This window comes from Protomyctophum parallelum, assembly GCF_964188405.1.
Source record: "Protomyctophum parallelum genome assembly, chromosome: 18".
NCBI classification, from domain to species: Eukaryota; Metazoa; Chordata; class Actinopteri; order Myctophiformes; family Myctophidae; genus Protomyctophum; species Protomyctophum parallelum.
This window is the reverse complement of record NC_139716.1, coordinates 9563376-9582842: the sequence shown is the minus strand read 5'-3', so window position 1 is coordinate 9582842 and position 19467 is coordinate 9563376. Positions and strand designations below refer to the sequence as shown.

Genomic DNA, 19467 nt, shown 5'->3' with positions numbered 1-19467 from the left:
CTGTGATCACAAAAGGGATAACAAAAGAGGCTGTTGTCTTTGCCGTTACTTTCAGTGTCTTTTATTTAATATTTATGTTGGTTGCTTCTGTTTGATGTCTCGGTGGAGAAAACCCCAGCTCTGATCAAATTAACCCATTCTGAACGGGCACCCATTTTGGTGTCAGCATCATGTCATGCTTTAGCTATTTAAAAATAGCAGATCTACAAGCTCATATCGCGCCACCGAGTGGCGCGATACGAGCTTGTAGGTCTGCTATTTTTGAAAAATCGAAGAACGACTGACATTTCTAGAATCTGATCTCAGGTCAGAATGGGTTAAGTAACATGAGATGCAGCGGTGGGTGGAATCACACGACAGGAACATCCAGTCGTCAGGATGAAGGACAAATCCTCCTTGTTGTATCGTAAGAAGGAGGACATCATGTAATGTAGATCTTGCTATACCCACAATGGCCATGGCTCCGACGTGCATGTCAGACAGTCATGGAATCCCCCAAGACAGATTCAGAGTTCCAACAGCTGAATTTGTTCCATTACAACGTGTAGAGTTGTTATCCCATTCTGACCGGGCACCTATTTTGGTGTCAGCATCATGTTATGCTTTAGCTATTGAAAAATAGCAGATCTACAAGCTCATATCGCGCCACCGAGTGGCGCGATACGAGCTTGTAGGTCTGCTATTTTTTGAAAAATCGAAGAACGACTGACATTTTTTAGAATCTGATCTCAGGTCAGAATGGGTTGATCAGACCAGTGTGTGTCCAGTGGAAACCTCGTATGAATCTGATCTCAGGTCAGAATGGGTTATATGGTGCAGTGCCGAAGACGAACAGGATGATTTTATACTGTAGCGTCCTTTACATGAAGTGAAAGCACGCAATCTTATAATCTACGGCAGCATATAATGACGTCATATCAGGAGATGTACAGTAAGGCGAAAACCTAATCTCTCTGCTCACCAGAAACATGAAACGAGAGGAATCCAAGCGCAGTGTGTGGCTGAGATCAGATTCATGCGAGGTTTCCACTGGACACACACTGGTCTGATTAACCCATTCTGACCTGAGATCAGATTCTAAAAATGTCAGTCGTTCTTCGATTTTTTTCAAAAATAGCAGACCTACAAGCTCGTATCGCGCCACTCGGTGGCGCGATATGAGCTTGTAGATCTGCTATTTTTCAATAGCTAAAGCATAACATGATGCTAAACACCAAAATGGGTGCCCGTTCAGAATGGGTTATATGGTGCAGAGCCGAAGACGAACAGGATGATTTTATACTGTAGCGTCCTTTTACATGAAGTGAAAGCATGCAATCTTATAATCTACGGGAGCATATAATGACGTCATATCAGGAGATGTACAGTAAGGCGAAACCTAATCTCTCTGCTCACCAGAAACATGAAACGAGAGAAATCCAAAAACGCAGTGTGTGGCTGTTACTGTGGTCAGAATCAATGTACCTTAACCCATTCTGACCTGAGATCAGATTCATACGAGGTTTCCACTGGACACACACTGGTCTGATTAAACCATTCTGACCTGAGATCAGATTCATACGAGGTTTCTACTGGACACACACTGGTCTGATTAACCCATTCTGACCTGAGATCAGATTCTAAAAATGTCAGTCGCTCTTCCATTTTTCAAAAATAGCAGACCTACAAGCTCGTATCGCGCCACTCGGTGGCGCGATATGAGCTTGTAGATCTGCTATTTTTCAATAGCTAAAGCATAACATGATGCTAAACACCAAAATGGGTGCCCGGTCAGAATGGGCTAATGTCTCCTCACAAGGTCATTCTCAGTTGGATTATTGGTTACTATGAAAACCTGCCAGACATCCCGTCCCCTCCATCAGTCACGCCTCACGACAGGCTCCATATATGGCCGTCTCTAATATACTGTATGATCACGACACTGAGCTCGTCAAACCATGGATAGCCATACATGGAGAAGACTGGATCATCACCTAGATTTGCATACATGTAGTCGGCCAGCAACTCTACATCTGACCTCAAACCCTTTAGATCTCCATATATGGAGCTGACCTGTTGCCCAAGCAACAGAAGCACCAAAAGCACCCCCGTGCACATGCCTGTATCTGTGTAAGTATGATGTAAACCTCCCAAAACAAACTGGTCAGGCTCCTACTTGGCCTCACCCCCCGAACCCACCTCACCCCTGCCCACTTTGACAGGCTGGGATGGCTTAGGGTCGACGACAGAGTACAGCATCTTGCAATGGGTCTGGTCCACAAGATTCGATACACCACCAAGATACCCATGTACCTGTCTAAATACTTCCTTAATGTAAACGAAGTCCACACCCACAACACCAGAGGGAGTGCAACAAACCATGTAGGCCTACAACCCAGATTCGGCACAAACAAGGGACTAAATTATTTTCACTCCTATGCCACCAAAATGTGGAACGCCCTACCAACAGTCATTAAGACATGTGAATCCCTTGACTCCTTCAAAACCGCTCTCAAAGGGCACCTACGGATGGCTGCAATTCGAAACTGGCCTCTGTAAAATCTGAATCCCCCCCCCCCCCCCGCCCCATTTCCCCTCACTGTATATGTATCTTTTCCCTTGAATTCCTGTTCTAGTGTCTATTTGTATGTCTCTAAATGTTTTGATGAATTGAACAATGTGGACCCTGTTGTAAACAAGTGTAATGCTTAATTGGGTCGTCCACTCACAGTTAACAGTCTTTGTATTGAGTTTGTGCTTAAAATGTACTGTAAATTCTACAAACTGTTAATAAATATTTCAATCAATCAATCAATCAATAAAAACAACCAGCAGGTAGAAAATGACAAAGGATTGACCCTCTTTCAGGGTAGGCGTATTTTTGCTATGTGGTGATCACTTCATGGAAACAGCATGTAGAATATGACAGGAGGATTGTCTCGGTACTCCCTCTTTCAGATAGGCTTTTTTTTATTGCCTGTGTGGTGGTGAGTCACTTTATGGATCAATTTCAAGACTGTTGCAGTAAAAGTAAATCTTGGGACAATCCATTTCATGAAGGGGGACATCCTTAAACAGACAGACACACACACAGACCCTGTCATAAACCTGCAAGCCGCTTCCAAAGCCACACAACACACCAAGCACGATATAACTACCAAGTATAACTGTAATTAATTATAACTCTAAATGTTGTATTACAAATTCAATCAATGCTGGTGGGTGGGTGGCAGAGTCTTTCATTTCCATGAACTACAGAAACAGCCAATCAAAATCCATCAGATTCATCTGGGAAATGCAATCGATCTCACTCACGCTCAGAATCAGAGGTGGTTTATCATTATTATTAACGTTGATGAGGAGAGACGATTATGAATAGCTGACACTTGCTGGTAGGCTAGCTGGCATTACCTCAGGTAGCCTAGCTACAGCTATCTCACCTCCTTATAATTAACCCATTCTGACCTGAGATCAGATTCTAAAAATGTCTATTACATCCTGACAGTTTCATTATTAACCCATTCTGACCTGAGATCAGATTCTAAAAGTGCCTTCGATTTAAAAAAAATAGCAGACCTACAAGCTCGTATCGCGCCACTCGGTGGCGCGATATGAGCTTGTAGATCTGCTATTTTTCAATAGCTAAAGCATAACATGATGCCAACACCAAAATGGGTGCCCGGTCAGAATGGGTTAAAAATCAGATTCTCTCTCTGTGTGTGTGTGTGTGTGTGTGTGTGTGTGTGTGTGTGTGTGTGTGTGTGTGTGTGTGTGTGTGTGTGTGTGTGTGTGTGTGTGTGTGTGTGTGTGTGTGTGTGTGTGTGTGTGTGTGTGTGTGTGTGTGTGTGCGCGCTCTCACTCTCACAGCTGTTTGTTTTGGTCCCACTGTTTACAGAACATTATCGTTCTTCATTGTGGACACAAATAATTATCATTCTAGTTATAGTCATAGTTACCACATGCTTGTGGTGAATGGCCCTTTACTGTCGATTACTAAAATCGGCGTACTATAATTTATAATGTTGCGTCTCCAGTAAAGCTCCAGTGAGACAGAATTAGATCAGCAAATGGATATAATCAAATGGCATTAGCCCATTCTGACAGGGCACCCATTTTGGTGTTGGCATCATGTTGTGCTTTAGCTATTGAAAAATAGCAGATCTACAAGCTCATATCGCGCCACCGAGTGGCGCGATACGAGCTTGTAGGTCTGCTATTTTTGAAAAAAATCGAAGAACGACTGACATTTTTATAATCTGATCTCAGGTCAGAATGGGTTCATCAGACCAGTGTGTGTCCGGCGGAAACCTCGCATGAATCTGATCTCAGGTCAGAATGGGTTAGTTGGCTCTTCCTAGATTCTGATGCTGTGTTGGCCCATGGCCACAGGTATACCCCTGGCTTGCTTCTGGCTCAATGCTCTCGGTCAAATTGCTCCACTGAAATGCTTTTGGTGCAAATGTAATTAGTTGGCACAGGGTTCAGTAGTATTGTGTTCTTCTCTTCTCCCTCCCCTGTGTGTCTCTGTCACACAGAGAATTAACTATGACAAACGGTAATTATGATTTCCGTTCCACCGTCAGTGTCGGTGCCAATACAGAGCCACTGACAGAGGGGGAAGCTCCGTGCTGGCCTTGTCGCAAGAATTCATTTTGTTTTTTTCGCTAGGTTTCTGCATCTGCATAGCAAAAGAGTTTTCCCAATTAGCATACCTGGTGTTTGGGGGATGGCAGATATTTCTTTGCGTTTCGTTCTTCACAGCTGTTTAGAATTAATGGATGTGCAGTGCACTGTTACTTAACAGTTTCCGTGCTTTGAATGGATTACTCCAGGTTAATGTCGCTGCCATATCGGACATACGCGACTTTTGTTTTATGTGTTTAATCCGCCGCAATGTAAAAAATAAATAGAAAATCCTTCTTCGCCGCGGAGAAAGAGAATAGGTGCATCTGTTTTGACGAAGAAACCGGAAATCGTCACATGCTGTGGGCTGCTAGGGCTTCTGGGAAATTGAGGCCAATGCAAACGAATGGGGTTCAACGCCTCATGGAGGAGGGTACTGTGCTGCGTCTTCCGGGTGTACCAAGATGGCGGGTGGTCCGGCCGTTCATAACAAACGGTGGAAGCTTTTTTCGCTCGATTTTCGCGGATTAAAAGCCCAAATAATTCAGCGTATGCTCTAAAGGTAATACAACAATCTCGGCAGTGAAGGGAAGTCTGGTAAATCGTTTTCCGCAGTCAAACTGTTAAATTAACCTGAACTTGACTTTATCCCACCCCCTCCCTCTGATTCCAGAACATGGAGCACTTGGGCAGGAACGCCGGGAAACTTGTATTGTCAGATGAGGTATGAGAGTGGAGAGCCCTGCTGGCAAGGCCCGACCCGGAATACTATGGTAAGACCTGGGCATCTCTCACGTCCATTTTTTGAGTGGTGCAAACCACTCCTATAGACAGCTATGTGTGTGGCTGTGTCTGTCCCTGCAGTGTCCAAGCATGGAAATAGTGTTATAGCGTTTGTTCACCACCAAGTGTCACTGTTGCACAGCCTAACACACAGACACACACAGGCCAGGGAGGAGGGCTTGTACAGTACAGTACAGTACAGTACAGTACAGTACAGTACAGTACAGTACAGTACAGTACAGTACAGTACAGTACAGTACAGTACAGTACAGTACAGTACAGTACAGTACAGTACAGTACAGTACAGTACAGTACAGCACCACTCACTTCAGACGGGTCTGAAGTTTTTGTGTTTATGGATGGTAGCACTTTATAATAACTATACACTATTAATCATTAGTTAAGCAATAGTTAAGCATTAAAGGGATTGTGACATTAAAAAAAAGGTTTTGGAATTGTTCTTGTTTTTTTTAGGTTTTCTAATCTCAATTGCACCCAAAAAACATGAACTTTTAACATTCAGTAGATTTTCTGTGATCTGGGGTTTTCTGGCTCAAACAGGTGCTCTGATTCGCCGGCAGTAAGTGACATCACTTACTGCAAATCCCATATATGTCAATGGGATTTGCCAGCAGATGTCACTGTTTCACTGTGTTGCCTGTTTTCATTGTAGCTCAAAAGGCCCAAAAAAAACCCAAAGAAAACTTCAGACCACAGAAAATCCACTGAATGTTGAAAGTTCAGGTTTTCTGGGTGTAATTGAGGTCATAAAACCTAAAAGAAAAAAGAAAAAGAAATGAAAATGAATGTCATAAAACCTTTAATACTTTGAGTTTGAAACATCTTTGCCTTCATTGTTTGCGTCTTTTGTCTGAATGGGCGTGGCTCTGAAGGAGCTAGCAGTGACCTTTAGTGAGCTCCTTGCCTGTCTGCTCGTGCACTGCACAATGCACGTTCATGAGCTTTTCACAGACACGTGGCTCATGTGCATACACAATAGAAGGCAACAAACTCAGATATAATAGACCTGACTTAAGTGAAAATAGCAATTCTGTATTTGAAAATAACAGCGGCTCTTGCTGACTGAGGATAGAATCGATGCAATCACGTAAATTATATCAGAACTGGAGCGGAGACCAAAAAGAATGCTCCCAAAGGAAAATATGTTTTTGTCCTTCTCCAGACTGACTTCAGTCTAGAGTTTGATTCACCAGCTGCCTTCACTGGTAGTGAAGAAATGGGATGGCTCCAGAGTCCCACATTTGCTGTGTTATAGTTGCCCTCATAAAATACTAAAGCAGACAGGCTGTGTGAAGCTGGAGGTCAGTGGTATACGCAGACAGAGAGACAATGACCCAGACATCCTCCATGGGCGGGCGGGCGGGCGCCGACTGCTGCTGCTTGGATGGAAGCCCTGAATGTTGGTTACTCAATTTGAATTATGCCACACGCACTATTTCAGAAGTGTGGAGAACCACACACACTTCTTCAGAAGTGTGGAGAACCACACACACACACTTCTTTAGAAGTGTGGAGAACCACACAAACACTTCTTCAGAAGTGAGTGGTGACAACTTAAAGGGGATTGTCTTTGATTAGGTTTGCGTCACATACAAGTTAATGTGCGTGTGCATGCGTGTGTTTCTTTATTAAGATTTAATCTTCATTAAATCTTTAATCAGGCGTTGACCAATCTGGTTATATGAATGTATGTAAGTTAAAAAATATACATACTGTATATATTTGTTAACATTGTGGGGGAAAGTTTCGATCCTTGAATAACAGGAAATCAACCTATAGGCCCCTCAATCCAAATGTTCAGCTGCATCCTGCTCAGCTCAACTATCCAGAGATTGTGCTGGCAGCTTTTCACTGCAAATTTTAGGCTTGAGATTAGGCTTGGACTGAGTCATGATGTTCCTGCCCACAACTTGAACTACATGGATTGCGTAGTGAAGGAGGTTTACAGACAAGACATGGCAACGTTTCACATTTAATGTTTGAGTCACCAGAGGATTAGTAGGATATTGTTCGATGCACTGGAAAGGCTTGTATGAATGTGTTGCAATCGCATGCAATTTTAAATCAAAAACAGGTAGTTAAAGGACAGACTGACACAGACAGGCACAAAGAGCTGCTTTAGAAGCACAATAGAAACATTGAACCAAGACGGTGCATGTGCATCTGATGTTTATGTAGAGCTTACATCCAAACATGAGTCAAGATGTAGAGAGGTTGCACCTGGAGTGAAAGCTTTAACAGTTTCCGTGCCGGGAATGGATTACTCCAGGTTAATGTCGCTGCCATATCGGACATACGCGACTTTTGTTTTATTTGTTTAATCCGCCGTATTGTAATAATTAAACAGAAATCCGTCTTCGCCGCGGAGATAGAGAGTAGGTGCATCTGTTTTGATGAAGAAACCGGAAATCGTCACATGCTGTGGGCTGCTAGGGCTTCTGGGAAATTGAGGCCAATGGAAATGCATGGGGTGCAACGCCTCATTGAGACGAGTCTTGTGTGCGTCTTCCGGGTGCACCAAGATGGTGGATGCTACGCTCGGATCATAACAAACCACGGGAGCTTTTTTTGCTGGATTTTCGCGGATTAAAAGCCCAAATAATTCAGCGTATGCTCTAAAGGTAATACAACAATCTCGGCACTGAAGGGGGGTTGATTAAAAGTCTGGTAAATCGTTTTCAGCAGTAAAACTTAATCAGGAGGTTATATAGTTCCACAACCAATCCACAACAACTTGTTGTTGCAGTTATAGCTTGCATTAATTGTCAACAACATTCCAGTATGATTTTGTAACATTAGACATTAGAGCCCACAGTGTATGTATTTCCCATGAGGATAACGTCACTGAGCCAGATGGAATACTTATTTTGGAAGATGAGTACCTTGAGTTGGTTTAAAAAAAAAAAAAACAGCCCACACTTGGACAGATCGATACAATGACAATGTGTCATCGCTATTTAGCATCACGGTTATAACACACCTCCAAGATTGGCTTATTCTATTGTCGTGTAATTTCTTCCAGGGGTCTGTAGATTATCACCTTATTTTCCTGATGTAGCAGCAAGAAACGAGCTCCGATTCCCAGGCAAAGTCCTTCTTTATTCAATCAAGGCATCTCCCATAGTTACATCAGGTTACAAGCATATAAGTCATCTTTCCATCGTATAGCAGCACATTCAGGCCAGGTCGAGCCTGACCGCCCTGGTCTCCTCCATTTTCCAACTCCCCAGTCCTTCCCAATGCATTACTTTATATATCCATACCATGCAGTGGGTGTCCCCTGTGTGCATTTGTGTGTGTGTGTGTGTGTGTGTGTGTGTGTGTGTGTGTGTGTGTGTGACAATGTCATTGTCAATGTCAATGTCAACCCTCTTTACAAAACAAGTCTAAAACTAATAGTTATTTTTTTCCTTTTCCTTTCTCTCTCTTTCGTCATCTGATCTGCTTTATGTGTACACACAAGAGCCTTTATAGATGCAAGGTCTTCTACCTCGAAAGAGCCTTCTTTTGGCTATGGCCTGTCAATCCAACAAGGCCAACGCTTATGCCATTTTCCCGAAATGCTGGAAATATTCTTAGATGGGAATTTCTTGTGCGCAATCTGCACTGGAGTACGCTTTGTGGCCATAACTACTAAATTGTAGATAATCTCACTAACTGTCACTCATGCATGTCTCCTCTCATCTCACACAGTCACAGACACGCATACTCATTTGCATACTGGGCCCCATAGAATGAGTAGATAGTCAACAGACTCACTCAAGGAAAACATGCAATACTTTCTCATCCCCATTCACACAGGAAAGTGTAAAAAATAAAGAAGAGATAGACAAACTATACATCGTCTGCAATTTAAGAAAGAAATATAGAAATGCCTCTATCTTCTTTTTTAGGCTAGCAAGTCAAGTCACTGACTGAGGGAAGCGATTGACCCCCCCCCCCCCCCTGCACTCCACACAGGCGTCAAATGCACTCAATCACTCCCTCATTTACATCTAAGCCACTGTTTTGCCCCAGCATCAAATTACCCATGCAGGCTATATTGTTTTTGACGAAAATAAACCTGTAGGCTTAACAATCCAAATTAACCTATACCTAATTTTACAAAAGATATGAAATATCCTATATGTGATAATTTACAATGAGAAATGTATTCTCATACTAAACTCAAAAATTTGATTTGACCCCAAATTAAAGCCAATTAAATTTTAAACCTGAACTAAACCCCCAATGTAATGTCTATATACTCCCCCCAACATGTTTCAGAAATATCTAAAAGAAACCAATTAACGGTTTACAAGAAGCCAGCCCAAATTTAAGCCACTCAAGTAAAAAATTAAATCCTCCCCCAGCCCTCACCCCTGAGACAAAGGAAGGCCTCACACTGTCCCTCTTCACCGTAAACCAGGAGAGCAACGCAAAACAATGAATAAATGCCAAATCACACCCAAAAAAAAGTGTAAGTCACTGAACAACAACAATTTATACAGCCAAGATAACCAAAACAACAGCAGTGACCGCACAATTAAAAATAGCAACAAAAGTCTTAATTGAGAACTATTTGGCATTCAATCACAGCTTACAACAATTTACAATTTAGGCATTTAGCAGACGCTCTTAATCCAGAGCGACTTACATTAAGCAAGAACAAAAAGCATGGGAATACATCACAAAAAAGCATTTATCATGAAACATGCGTAAGCTAAGAAAGTAACAGTGGAATATCTATATTATGAGACTATACATATAAACTATATATATATATACTACTATGCTATACATATGTACTATGGCGTGCTATGACTATATACAATGCAATTATAGTGCTGTCTACATAACATGCTATAAGTCTGTATCAAATGCTATCTAAGTCTACAGAAATGCTATCTAAGGGGGTAGGGTAAGTGCTATGGGCCATGATGGAGTCTGAAAAGGTGGGTTTTCAGACTACGGCGGAAGATTGGGAGTGATGCTGCAGTTCTGACTGCAATGGGAAGTGCATTCCACAGTTTTGGAGCCAGAAGGGAGAAGAGTTTGGGACGTGTGGAGCGTTGTCCCGGCGTTTTTAGTGAGGGTACTTCCAGCTTCCCTGCGTTGGCTGATCTGAGTGCGCGGGAGGGTTTGTAGGGTTCAATCATGCTTGCAAGATATGGGGGAGCCATACCTTTGGTTGCTTTGAATGCCAGCATCAGAGTTTTGTATTCTGTGCGGGCAGCGACCGGGAGCCAGTGGAGGGAGCGGAGCAGGGGGGAGACATGTGAGAATTTTGGCTGGTTGAAGACCAAGCGAGCTGCGGCATTTTGGATCAGCTGAACGATGAACGATGAACTACCAGCACCAACACATATATGAACATAGACTCACAGACAAAATCAAACCAAGCACATACACACAGTCGCTCACTCATACCACGCACACACGCTCAATCCCTAAACTTCTTAACACAGTGTGCACTGAACTACACTATGGTCCTAACACTTAGCTTACGAATTCTTGTCAGTCCTTGGTTTCGCAGAACTCACTCCAAAAAAATAGAAATTAAGGTAAATCCACAAAATCCACAGATCCTTCGCAGGTCCGGTTTTTGTGCCGCAGAATTCTCCACGCCAGCAAAACCACGTCGGGCGCCACTTGTCGTGTAATTTCTTCCAGGGGTCTGTAGATTATCACCTTATTTTCCTAATGTAGCAGCAAGAAACGAGCTCCGATTCCCAGGCAAAGTCCTTCTTTATTCAATCAAGGCATCTCCCATAGTTACATCAGGTTACAAGCATATAAGTCATCTTTCTATCGTATAGCAGCACATTCAGGCCAGGTCGAGCCTGACCGCCCTGGTGTGTGTGTGTGTGTGTGTGTGTGTGTGTGTGTGTGTGTGTGTGTGTGTGTGTGTGTGTGTGTGTGTGTGTGTGTGTGTGTGTGTGTGTGTGTGTGTGTGTGTGTGTGTGTGTGTGTGTGTGCGCGTGTGTGTGTGTGTTATAAAATGCAAAGAGACTGTAGCCCCCCACCCTAAATAATGGCTGTGTCACTTCACAATCAAACAGGAAGGCCCAAAGCCCCAGGTGGTCTATTTAAACAATAGCCTAGGTATTTTATTAGCTGCTATGTATGAGCCAAGCCAAGACCCTACCTACAGATAGCCTTTGGACACTCACTTTGGTGAGACAAATGGCCTGCAGAAGTTAATGTTATGTACCATTATGACTAACCAAGTAGTTATGAATATGCTATATGATTCATATATACCACACTATATTATACCAATTTGGTTGAATTCAGCAACTGCAATTAATTGAAATGGACTGTCACTCAAAACTGCCTGGTGTTTGTTGATTATATTCACATGGATTATGTTTCAAATAATGAGGTTAGAACCTTTTTTTTGTCATTTTACTTTGACAATAGAAAAATGTTATGTATACATGTGTCAAGTAATACAGATCAAAAATAAGTTCTAGAATGACTTAAAACGTGATTTATGTACCTATTTAATGACTAGGACAAAGATGGTTTAAGTAGATTTATTGCACTCATAAGGTGACATGCATGTTGACAGTATTGTTAACAATATCAAATACTATTTTCTCCTTGTCTTTGTTAATAAAAAAACACCAATGGATATGTGATGAACAAATGATCACTGGCATTCATCTTTGCCCCCTTATCATCCAACCTTATACAGCAGGCTGCAACAGCTCCATATGTAAACCTAACCATTCAATCAAATAAATACATTGCAGTAGCGCTACTTGCGCGACATTTTTTGGAACAAGCATTGAAGTCCCATGATTGACACCAACGCAACGTTATTTTTTACAAAAAGGCTGTGAAAATGTGTGTCAAAGAAAGATGTTATCTCCAAAGCCGAGTGTGGGAAGCTGGGCTGCTCTCTCCCCATCCTTTTCTCTCCTGTCAGCCTTCATTGAGTTTATGGTAATGCTCCTTCCAGTTCCTTCATGCTTTTGTCCTCAACTTCACTCCTTTCTAACCTTACGCCCCCCCACACATGTTTAAAATATGTTAGAACCATTTTCATCTTATTCAGGACTTTGCTCAATTAAAAATATACAGTAGCGTGGTTAATAACCCATTCTGACCGGGCACCCATTTTGGTGTCAGCATCACGTCATGCTTTAGCTATTGAAAAATAGCAGATCTACAAGCTTGTAGGTCTGCTATTTTTGAAAAAAATCGAAGAACGACTGACATTTTTTTAATCTGATCTCAAGTCAGAATGGGTTAATCAGACCAATGTGTGTCCATGTGGAAACCTCGTATGAATCTGATCTCAGGTCAGAATGGGTTAATAATCATGCCATTTAGTGAGCCGGGCCGCCCCCTCTCTTCAAATGGGAATCCCATGCCCCAAGCATAGACTGTAAAAAATATGGACAAAGCGTTCGCCGGGTCTAACATGGACGTAAAATGAAGCCTGTTATTCCTGCACTGTAAGTCGCCATCTTTCTAGATCCGTTTGGTACCAGCTGGCCATTGGCTGGCTCCGTTTTGGACCAGCTGGCCATTGGCTGCCCAGACAACGAGGCGGGACTTCCCCCCTTCTTCTCCGTTGGTTTTTATTTTGACTCGAGTGGGAGGGGAATCCCGATCATAGACTGTAACGGTAGCCACGCCCCTCAGAACATACGCGATGTTTTTTTTTCTTTATGGTCATTTTTTTAATTAATGGGACCATAATTTTCCAAAAAGAATATTATGACATTAGAAATGAGACTTTAAACTAGTGACTGGAAGAAGAAAGTATTCATGACCATGTTTATTAAGGTAATACAGTCTAGGTGAAGTTGGGCCAAAATACATGGGCCTCTATGGAGCTATGGGGCTTTTTGGGTCCAGTCCAGCGCCACAACAGGCCATTATTATGAACTACCGATTTCAAATGAGGCTTCACGAAATATCTGGCTGACTGCCCCCCTGGCCCCAAGTCGGTGGAGTGAACAGATTTTTCGACTTACGTGGATTACAGATGTACACAAGGTACACACAGAGACTTGGTGCATCTATTGATAGAACTGGGAATGTCGTAGACCCAGTGCAGGTACTGGAATGACTGGTGGCAGTTTGCCTATATAGGCTATCACAAACTACTGAAACTAGTGGACAATTTAGGGCTCAGGGGACTGGGAGACGTGCTGTAATGTCCTTTTTTGAGTGGTGCAACCACTCCCTTACGGAGCTGTGTGTGTGGGTGGGTGGCTGGGTGGGTAGCTGGGTAGCTGGCTGGTATGAGCACGAAAACAACATGGTTGTTTTTCACCACCTGTGTGCAACCCAACACAGATAAACGCACATAACTGTATGACTGTATGATGCTTTCGGGTGTGCCAGTACAGTACAGTACTCAACCATTTCGCCCCCTGGGCGCGTTCCTGGGGGTCTGGAACTCTCCCCCCCCCCACACCCCTGGGGACCCCCACATGGTAGCTCTGTCATTTCGGAACCGGGGCGGCTCGCCGGAACCGGGCCGGCACCCTGGGTGCGTTCCTGTGGGTCTGGAACTCCCACCTTCTCTTTAAACTCTTTTACGCAGTGAGTAGTGTAATAAGTAGTTAGTTAGTTGCTGCGAGAGTGAGGTCTAGCCAACACCAACTCGGGATTCTTGGATCGCTGCCCTCCACAATTTCCTATCCAACATCAGGTTCTTGAGCTCTTCACTGTTGTCAGCCAAGCTGTCGCGCCACAGCACGTCTACATATAGGTGGTACGCTTCTTTCCCCTCCTGGCTTTGCCCTGGTTTGGCTCCCATAGGGTCAATTTACTTGCCTCAAGTTCTGGGTGCCTGACGCAGTAATAGTAATAGTAATAGCAGACTAGTAGTAGTCAATTGCAACTGTAATGTGACATTTTGTATTGCAGTGTTTTAATAAAGGTGCTTTTAACCCATTCTGAACGGGCACCCATTTTGGTGTCAGCATCACGTTATGCTTTAGCTATTGAAAAATAGCAGATCTACAAGCTCATATCGCGCCACCGAGTGGCGCGCTACGAGCTTGTAGGTCTGCTATTTTTGAAAAATCGAAGAACGACTGACATTTTTTAGAATCTGATCTCAGGTCAGAATGGGTTAATCAGACCAGTGTGTGTCCAGTGGAAACCTCGTATGAATCTGATCTCAGGTCAGAATGGGTTACGTCCGGCTCGTGTGCCTTCGGGGGCCGCGGGAGTGATGCACGGTGTTGTTTTTGTGTTGTTGTCATTTTGTCGTTATATGTGAAAAAAGGAAAAAGAAATGCACACATGTCAATGTCAAAGCAAATTCCTATGTGTTTTACACAATGGCTAATAAAGGTATCTGAATCTGAATCTGAATCTGAGATGTGCCATAACTTCGTCTAACTGTCACAACTGTCTGCGGTGTACCCGCGCCACAATCTCACCTTCTCTTTAAATTTTCATCCCACGATTTTGTAACCCAGTTTTCTTTTCACCCAGTGCTAATTATCTAATGTAATCCTGGGCGCTACACTTCCTCTGCCAACCTGGGGGGGCAGCGGACTGACCTCATGCCTCCTTCTATGTATGAGGAGTCCAAGCTGCTTCTTTTCACCTGACAGAGGGGAATTTCCCCGGCCGGACGTAGCGCGTGGAAGGGACACGTTATTCCGACCAGTTCCTTTCCCCTCCATCAGGCGCCCCGGCTGGCCAGGGGGAGGTAGTTTTAGAGACCAGGATTACGGCATGTTTTTGTGAGGGTATCTACCCTAGGGGACACGGGGAGAACATGCAAATCTCACAATCTCACCTTGGCTCGCGTAATATTAGACAGAGCAGCGATGAACGATATTTCATCCGTCTCGGCATGCTGTCATTTCATTCAAGTAGGAGACCCGAATATGTTCGCGCGTTCAAACAAATCGGTGTGAACTGCAGTCCTGCTTCTTTTTCTTTTCTTTTTTTTTTGCTTGCATAATTTTTTCATTTGTAGTGAGCGGCTGTTCCTCACTTCCCTCACAGCCCTATAAAAGTACTCCAGTGGACGGCTTTGTGTGAAAGATGACTGTGATACGAGACTTAATCATACAAGCCCTAGGCTAGCGTCCCTATTCTGGGGCGAACATTTGGCAAAGTTAGCAGTTCTACAAGTTCGTATCGCATTGCAACGCCAATTTTGGTGTAGAGGGGAACAATGAGTAGGCAAAGGCGGGGACGACGACGACGACTCGGTCAATGAATGTTTGTGGTTAAAGAGAGTGGAAGTATTGTATAGTGTAATAAGACCCCCTCCCCCACCCCTGACATCCTCAGACAGACCCCCCCCCCCCACAGAAGCCAAACTAGTTCAGCTGTTGACCTATAGGCTAACGATGTCCCTTCGTCTGCACTGTACAGTATGTGCACCACCTCAACCCTTCCTCCCTGTGTTTTTCTAGGTCACGCTGACATGTGGGACGGAGACGGCCTTGCGGTCAGTGAAGGAGCCCAGCAAATGCCAGTACGTCATGGACTTTCAGACTCCTGTGGCCTGCCAGCCAGTACTGAAGCAGCAGGGCGTACACAGTGAACTGTGACCCCTCCCCTGGCTGGCCCTTTAGCCTAGATTATCTTAGCCCTATACCCCCACCCACCAACGGTGGACAGTCTCCTCTCTCTCATCCATGTTGTCAGTACGCGTACATTTCACGAGCAATAACGTGGGAGTTTAGAATCCACTTTTGTGAGGTATAGGCTGTTCTGGACTGCTGATTGTTACACTGCCGCGTTGCTTATGTTTTGTGAACAAGAGTTGGTCATTTTTATTATAACGTGTCAACCTTTTTAGCAATAGTCATATTTTTCCAGAGACTATTTATATGTTACTGTTGGGTTGAAGTGTGTTATGTGTGATTCCCAGTGCTAGCTGCAATGAAAATAATGCTGTTACTGTATAGTGAATAGGTTTCTGAACATGGTGAAATGGAACCATTTAAAAGTATTGAATGGCATTGGCCATCATTGATATGCTGTTGGTATATTAAAGAATTGTAAATAAAGGGATTTTTTTTTAGACTACATTTGTTACATCGCAGAGTCTTAATCTGCATCCGCTTTGGATGTCATCAACCGATAATCACCAATATGCAGACCATGCAATGGAGTAATATGGACATTTCCTACACACGGCCTATAGGCGACTAGGAAACGCTGCCGCCAAAGCGAAACCAATGTGAAACTTCTACTATGCAACAACTTTGCTTTATGTTTACTTATGTTCGGCCGGTTAAGACTGAGATCATAGGGTTAACCCATTCTGGGCGGGCACCCATTTTGGTGTTAGCATCATGTTATGCTTTAGCTATTTAAAAATAGCAGATCTACAAGCTCATATCGCGCCACCGAGTGGCGCGATACGAGCTTGTAGGTCTGCTATTTTTGAAAAATCGAAGAACGACTGACATTTTTAGAATCTGATCTCAGGTCAGAATGGGTTAATCAGACCAGTGTGTGTCCGGCGGAAACCTCGTATGAATCTGATCTCAGGTCAGAATGGGTTAAGGTTAGAGTCAGACCACGGGTAGGGTAGGGTTAGTAGTCGGACAACGTGACCAACGCATCGGACAATGGCTGACAACAACGTCAATATGTAGGAAATGTCCATACTGGCTCCATTGCATGGTCTTGATAAGGCTATTAAATTGTCTGATAACATCCGAAACGGCTATAATCTGCATGACTATATGCAGTATGCTATGTCTCTTAATTTAAGTTTTAAACACAAAGTTGCATAGAGCAGTGGTTCCCAAACAGGGGGTTTGGGTGATTTTCTTAATTATGTGCAGACATTGTTTTCTCACTCAAAAACAACATACAGTATAAGCATATTGGGTATTTGCACATTCCTAAGATACAATTCACCCTTTATCAAGTCCCGCCGTGGTTATGCCCCACTTCGCACCCATTGGTTGCCGTTTCGTGGTTGGACAAAAATCCTCTTGTCTCCATCCACTACCAGTGAAATAACGTGTTTTTCAGTTGCTTCGTATTGATATTCTGTGCGTTCAATTCTTATTTTAAACGTGGTGTCAGTGAAAAGGAACATCACAGATGCAGCATGGTGACTCGGCATATCATGTTTGTTTTGAGTTTTCTCCGAAAATGATGTTTTAGCAAATTCAACGTAAACTAGGCGGAAGCAGGGCGGAACAAGGCCAGAAGAGCCTGCTGGTTAGTCGGTCAGGGACAAAATCAGAAGGCTGACAAAGGGTGAATTGAATGACTTTTAAGACAAATTGTCAAATATTACGTAAGAAAGAGGCAAACATTGTGAAAATAGACAATCTAGAAGCTCACAAGGAGGCATTGTGAGCTCGTAATCGAGCTATTCTTACAATGTTTATCTGTGGAACCGAGTCAAACTACTGTAAATGTAATGCCTGCTATTTCCAAGTGCTTGTTTTGTGGGGTTTGCGGAACTTGCGGCCTGACAAGTTCGGCAACCCCTTGACATAGAGCAACCATGTTACTGTTGTACACGGAGCAATATTTCCACCAATTGTTATTACCGGTAATAAGATACTATATTCCAATTCACGATTTCACTGCATTATAACAGCAGTCGATATTAACCCATTCTGACCGGGCACCCATTTTGGTGTCAGCATCATGTCATGCTTTAGCTATTGAAAAATAGCAGATCTACAAGCTCATATCGCGCCACCGAGTGGCGCGATACGAGCTTGTAGGTCTGCTATTTTTTGAAAAATCGAAGAGCGACTGACATTTTTAGAATCTGATCTCAGGTCAGAATGGGTTGATCAGACCAGTGTGTGTCCAGCGGAAACCTCGTTATGAATCTGATCTCAGGTCAGAATGGGTTAAGCGTCTAATTATCAATGTTTACGATATCATTAGCATGACAGATTGTGTTGTTCCAGCAGTTGGCCATTACGGAGGAACTAAATCAACTGTCAGGTGTCCAGAAGGCTGGCCGATTCATCCGCAGCCCGCTGGGGGAGTCTAGCCCATTCTGACCTGAGATCAGATTCATACGAAGGTTTCCGCCGGACACACACTGGTCTGATGAACCCATTCTGACCTGAGATCAGATTCTAAAAATGTCAGTCGCTCTTCGATTTTTCAAAAATAGCAGATCTACAAGCTCGTATCGCGCCACCGAGTGGCGCGATACGAGCTTGTAGATCTGCTATTTTTCAATAGCTAAAGCATAACATGATGCTGACACCAAAATGGGTGCCCGTTCAGAATGGGCTAGGCAGCTGTTTGCCAGCCAGCAAGGCAATGGCCTCAGGCCTCGTCACCCAGGGACTGTTACTCCTTATTTATCTGGCTTCAGCTCTCATCCGCTCTCTCTCCATTTGATGGCACTACTCACTACTGGTTCTCGCCTACAGCTTCCAGAATAATTGTCAGGTTTCCTGTAAGGTGTGTGTAGAGTCAGGAGGGAAGGTGCTGCTTACTGTACGCATGCATGCATGCATGCACGCACACAAACACACAGACAGACACAAACACACAGACGCGCACGCACACACACAAACATTTGTCTTGATTATTTTGTCTGATTGGCTTGTGCACAAATCTTGATACTTTATAAATTAATCCATTCTGACCTGAGATCAGATTCATACAAGGTTTCCACTGGACACACACTGGTCTGATTAAACCCATTCTGACCTGAGATCAGATTTAAAAAATGTCAGTCGTTCTTCGATTTTTTAAAAATAGCAGATCTACAAGCTCGTATCGCGCCACTCGGTGGCGCGATATGAGCTTGTAGATCTGCTATTTTTCAATAGATAAAGCATAACATGATGCTAACACCAAAATGGGTGCCCGGTCAGAATGGGTTAAGAATCATATAATGCATATATTTTAAAATCTATGCAATAGATTTGTCACCTGTCGACCTGAGAGATGTAACAAATACAACAGATGAGCCACTGGGAACGACAGTCAAGACCGATGCCACTTCAGATGTTGCACACGGCACGGAAGCATTACTGGCAGTCTGAGAGGCTTTTTTCTTGTGCCAGGCACACACTGTATTTGTCAACAACTGAAATAAGCCATGTTTATCGCATGTGAAAAATAGCCGATCTGCAAGCGATC

At 43.5% G+C, this 19467-nt stretch overlaps 1 protein-coding gene across 2 annotated transcripts in view; it reads left to right on the top strand.

Annotated features, from left to right (window-relative positions):
- The window catches only part of LOC310875447 (glucosidase 2 subunit beta-like), a 239136-nt gene extending 222733 nt beyond the window's left edge, over positions 1 to 16403 (top strand). For both annotated transcript variants that reach the window (XM_083788678.1, XM_083788677.1), the window contains 2 exons: positions 5276 to 5375; positions 15792 to 16403. In XM_083788678.1, coding sequence (XP_083644804.1) covers positions 5276 to 5375; positions 15792 to 15929 — 238 coding nt within the window. In that variant the 3' untranslated portion in view covers positions 15930 to 16403. The remainder of the gene's footprint in view (positions 1 to 5275; positions 5376 to 15791) is intronic.
- Positions 16404 to 19467: the final 3064 nt, after the last annotated feature.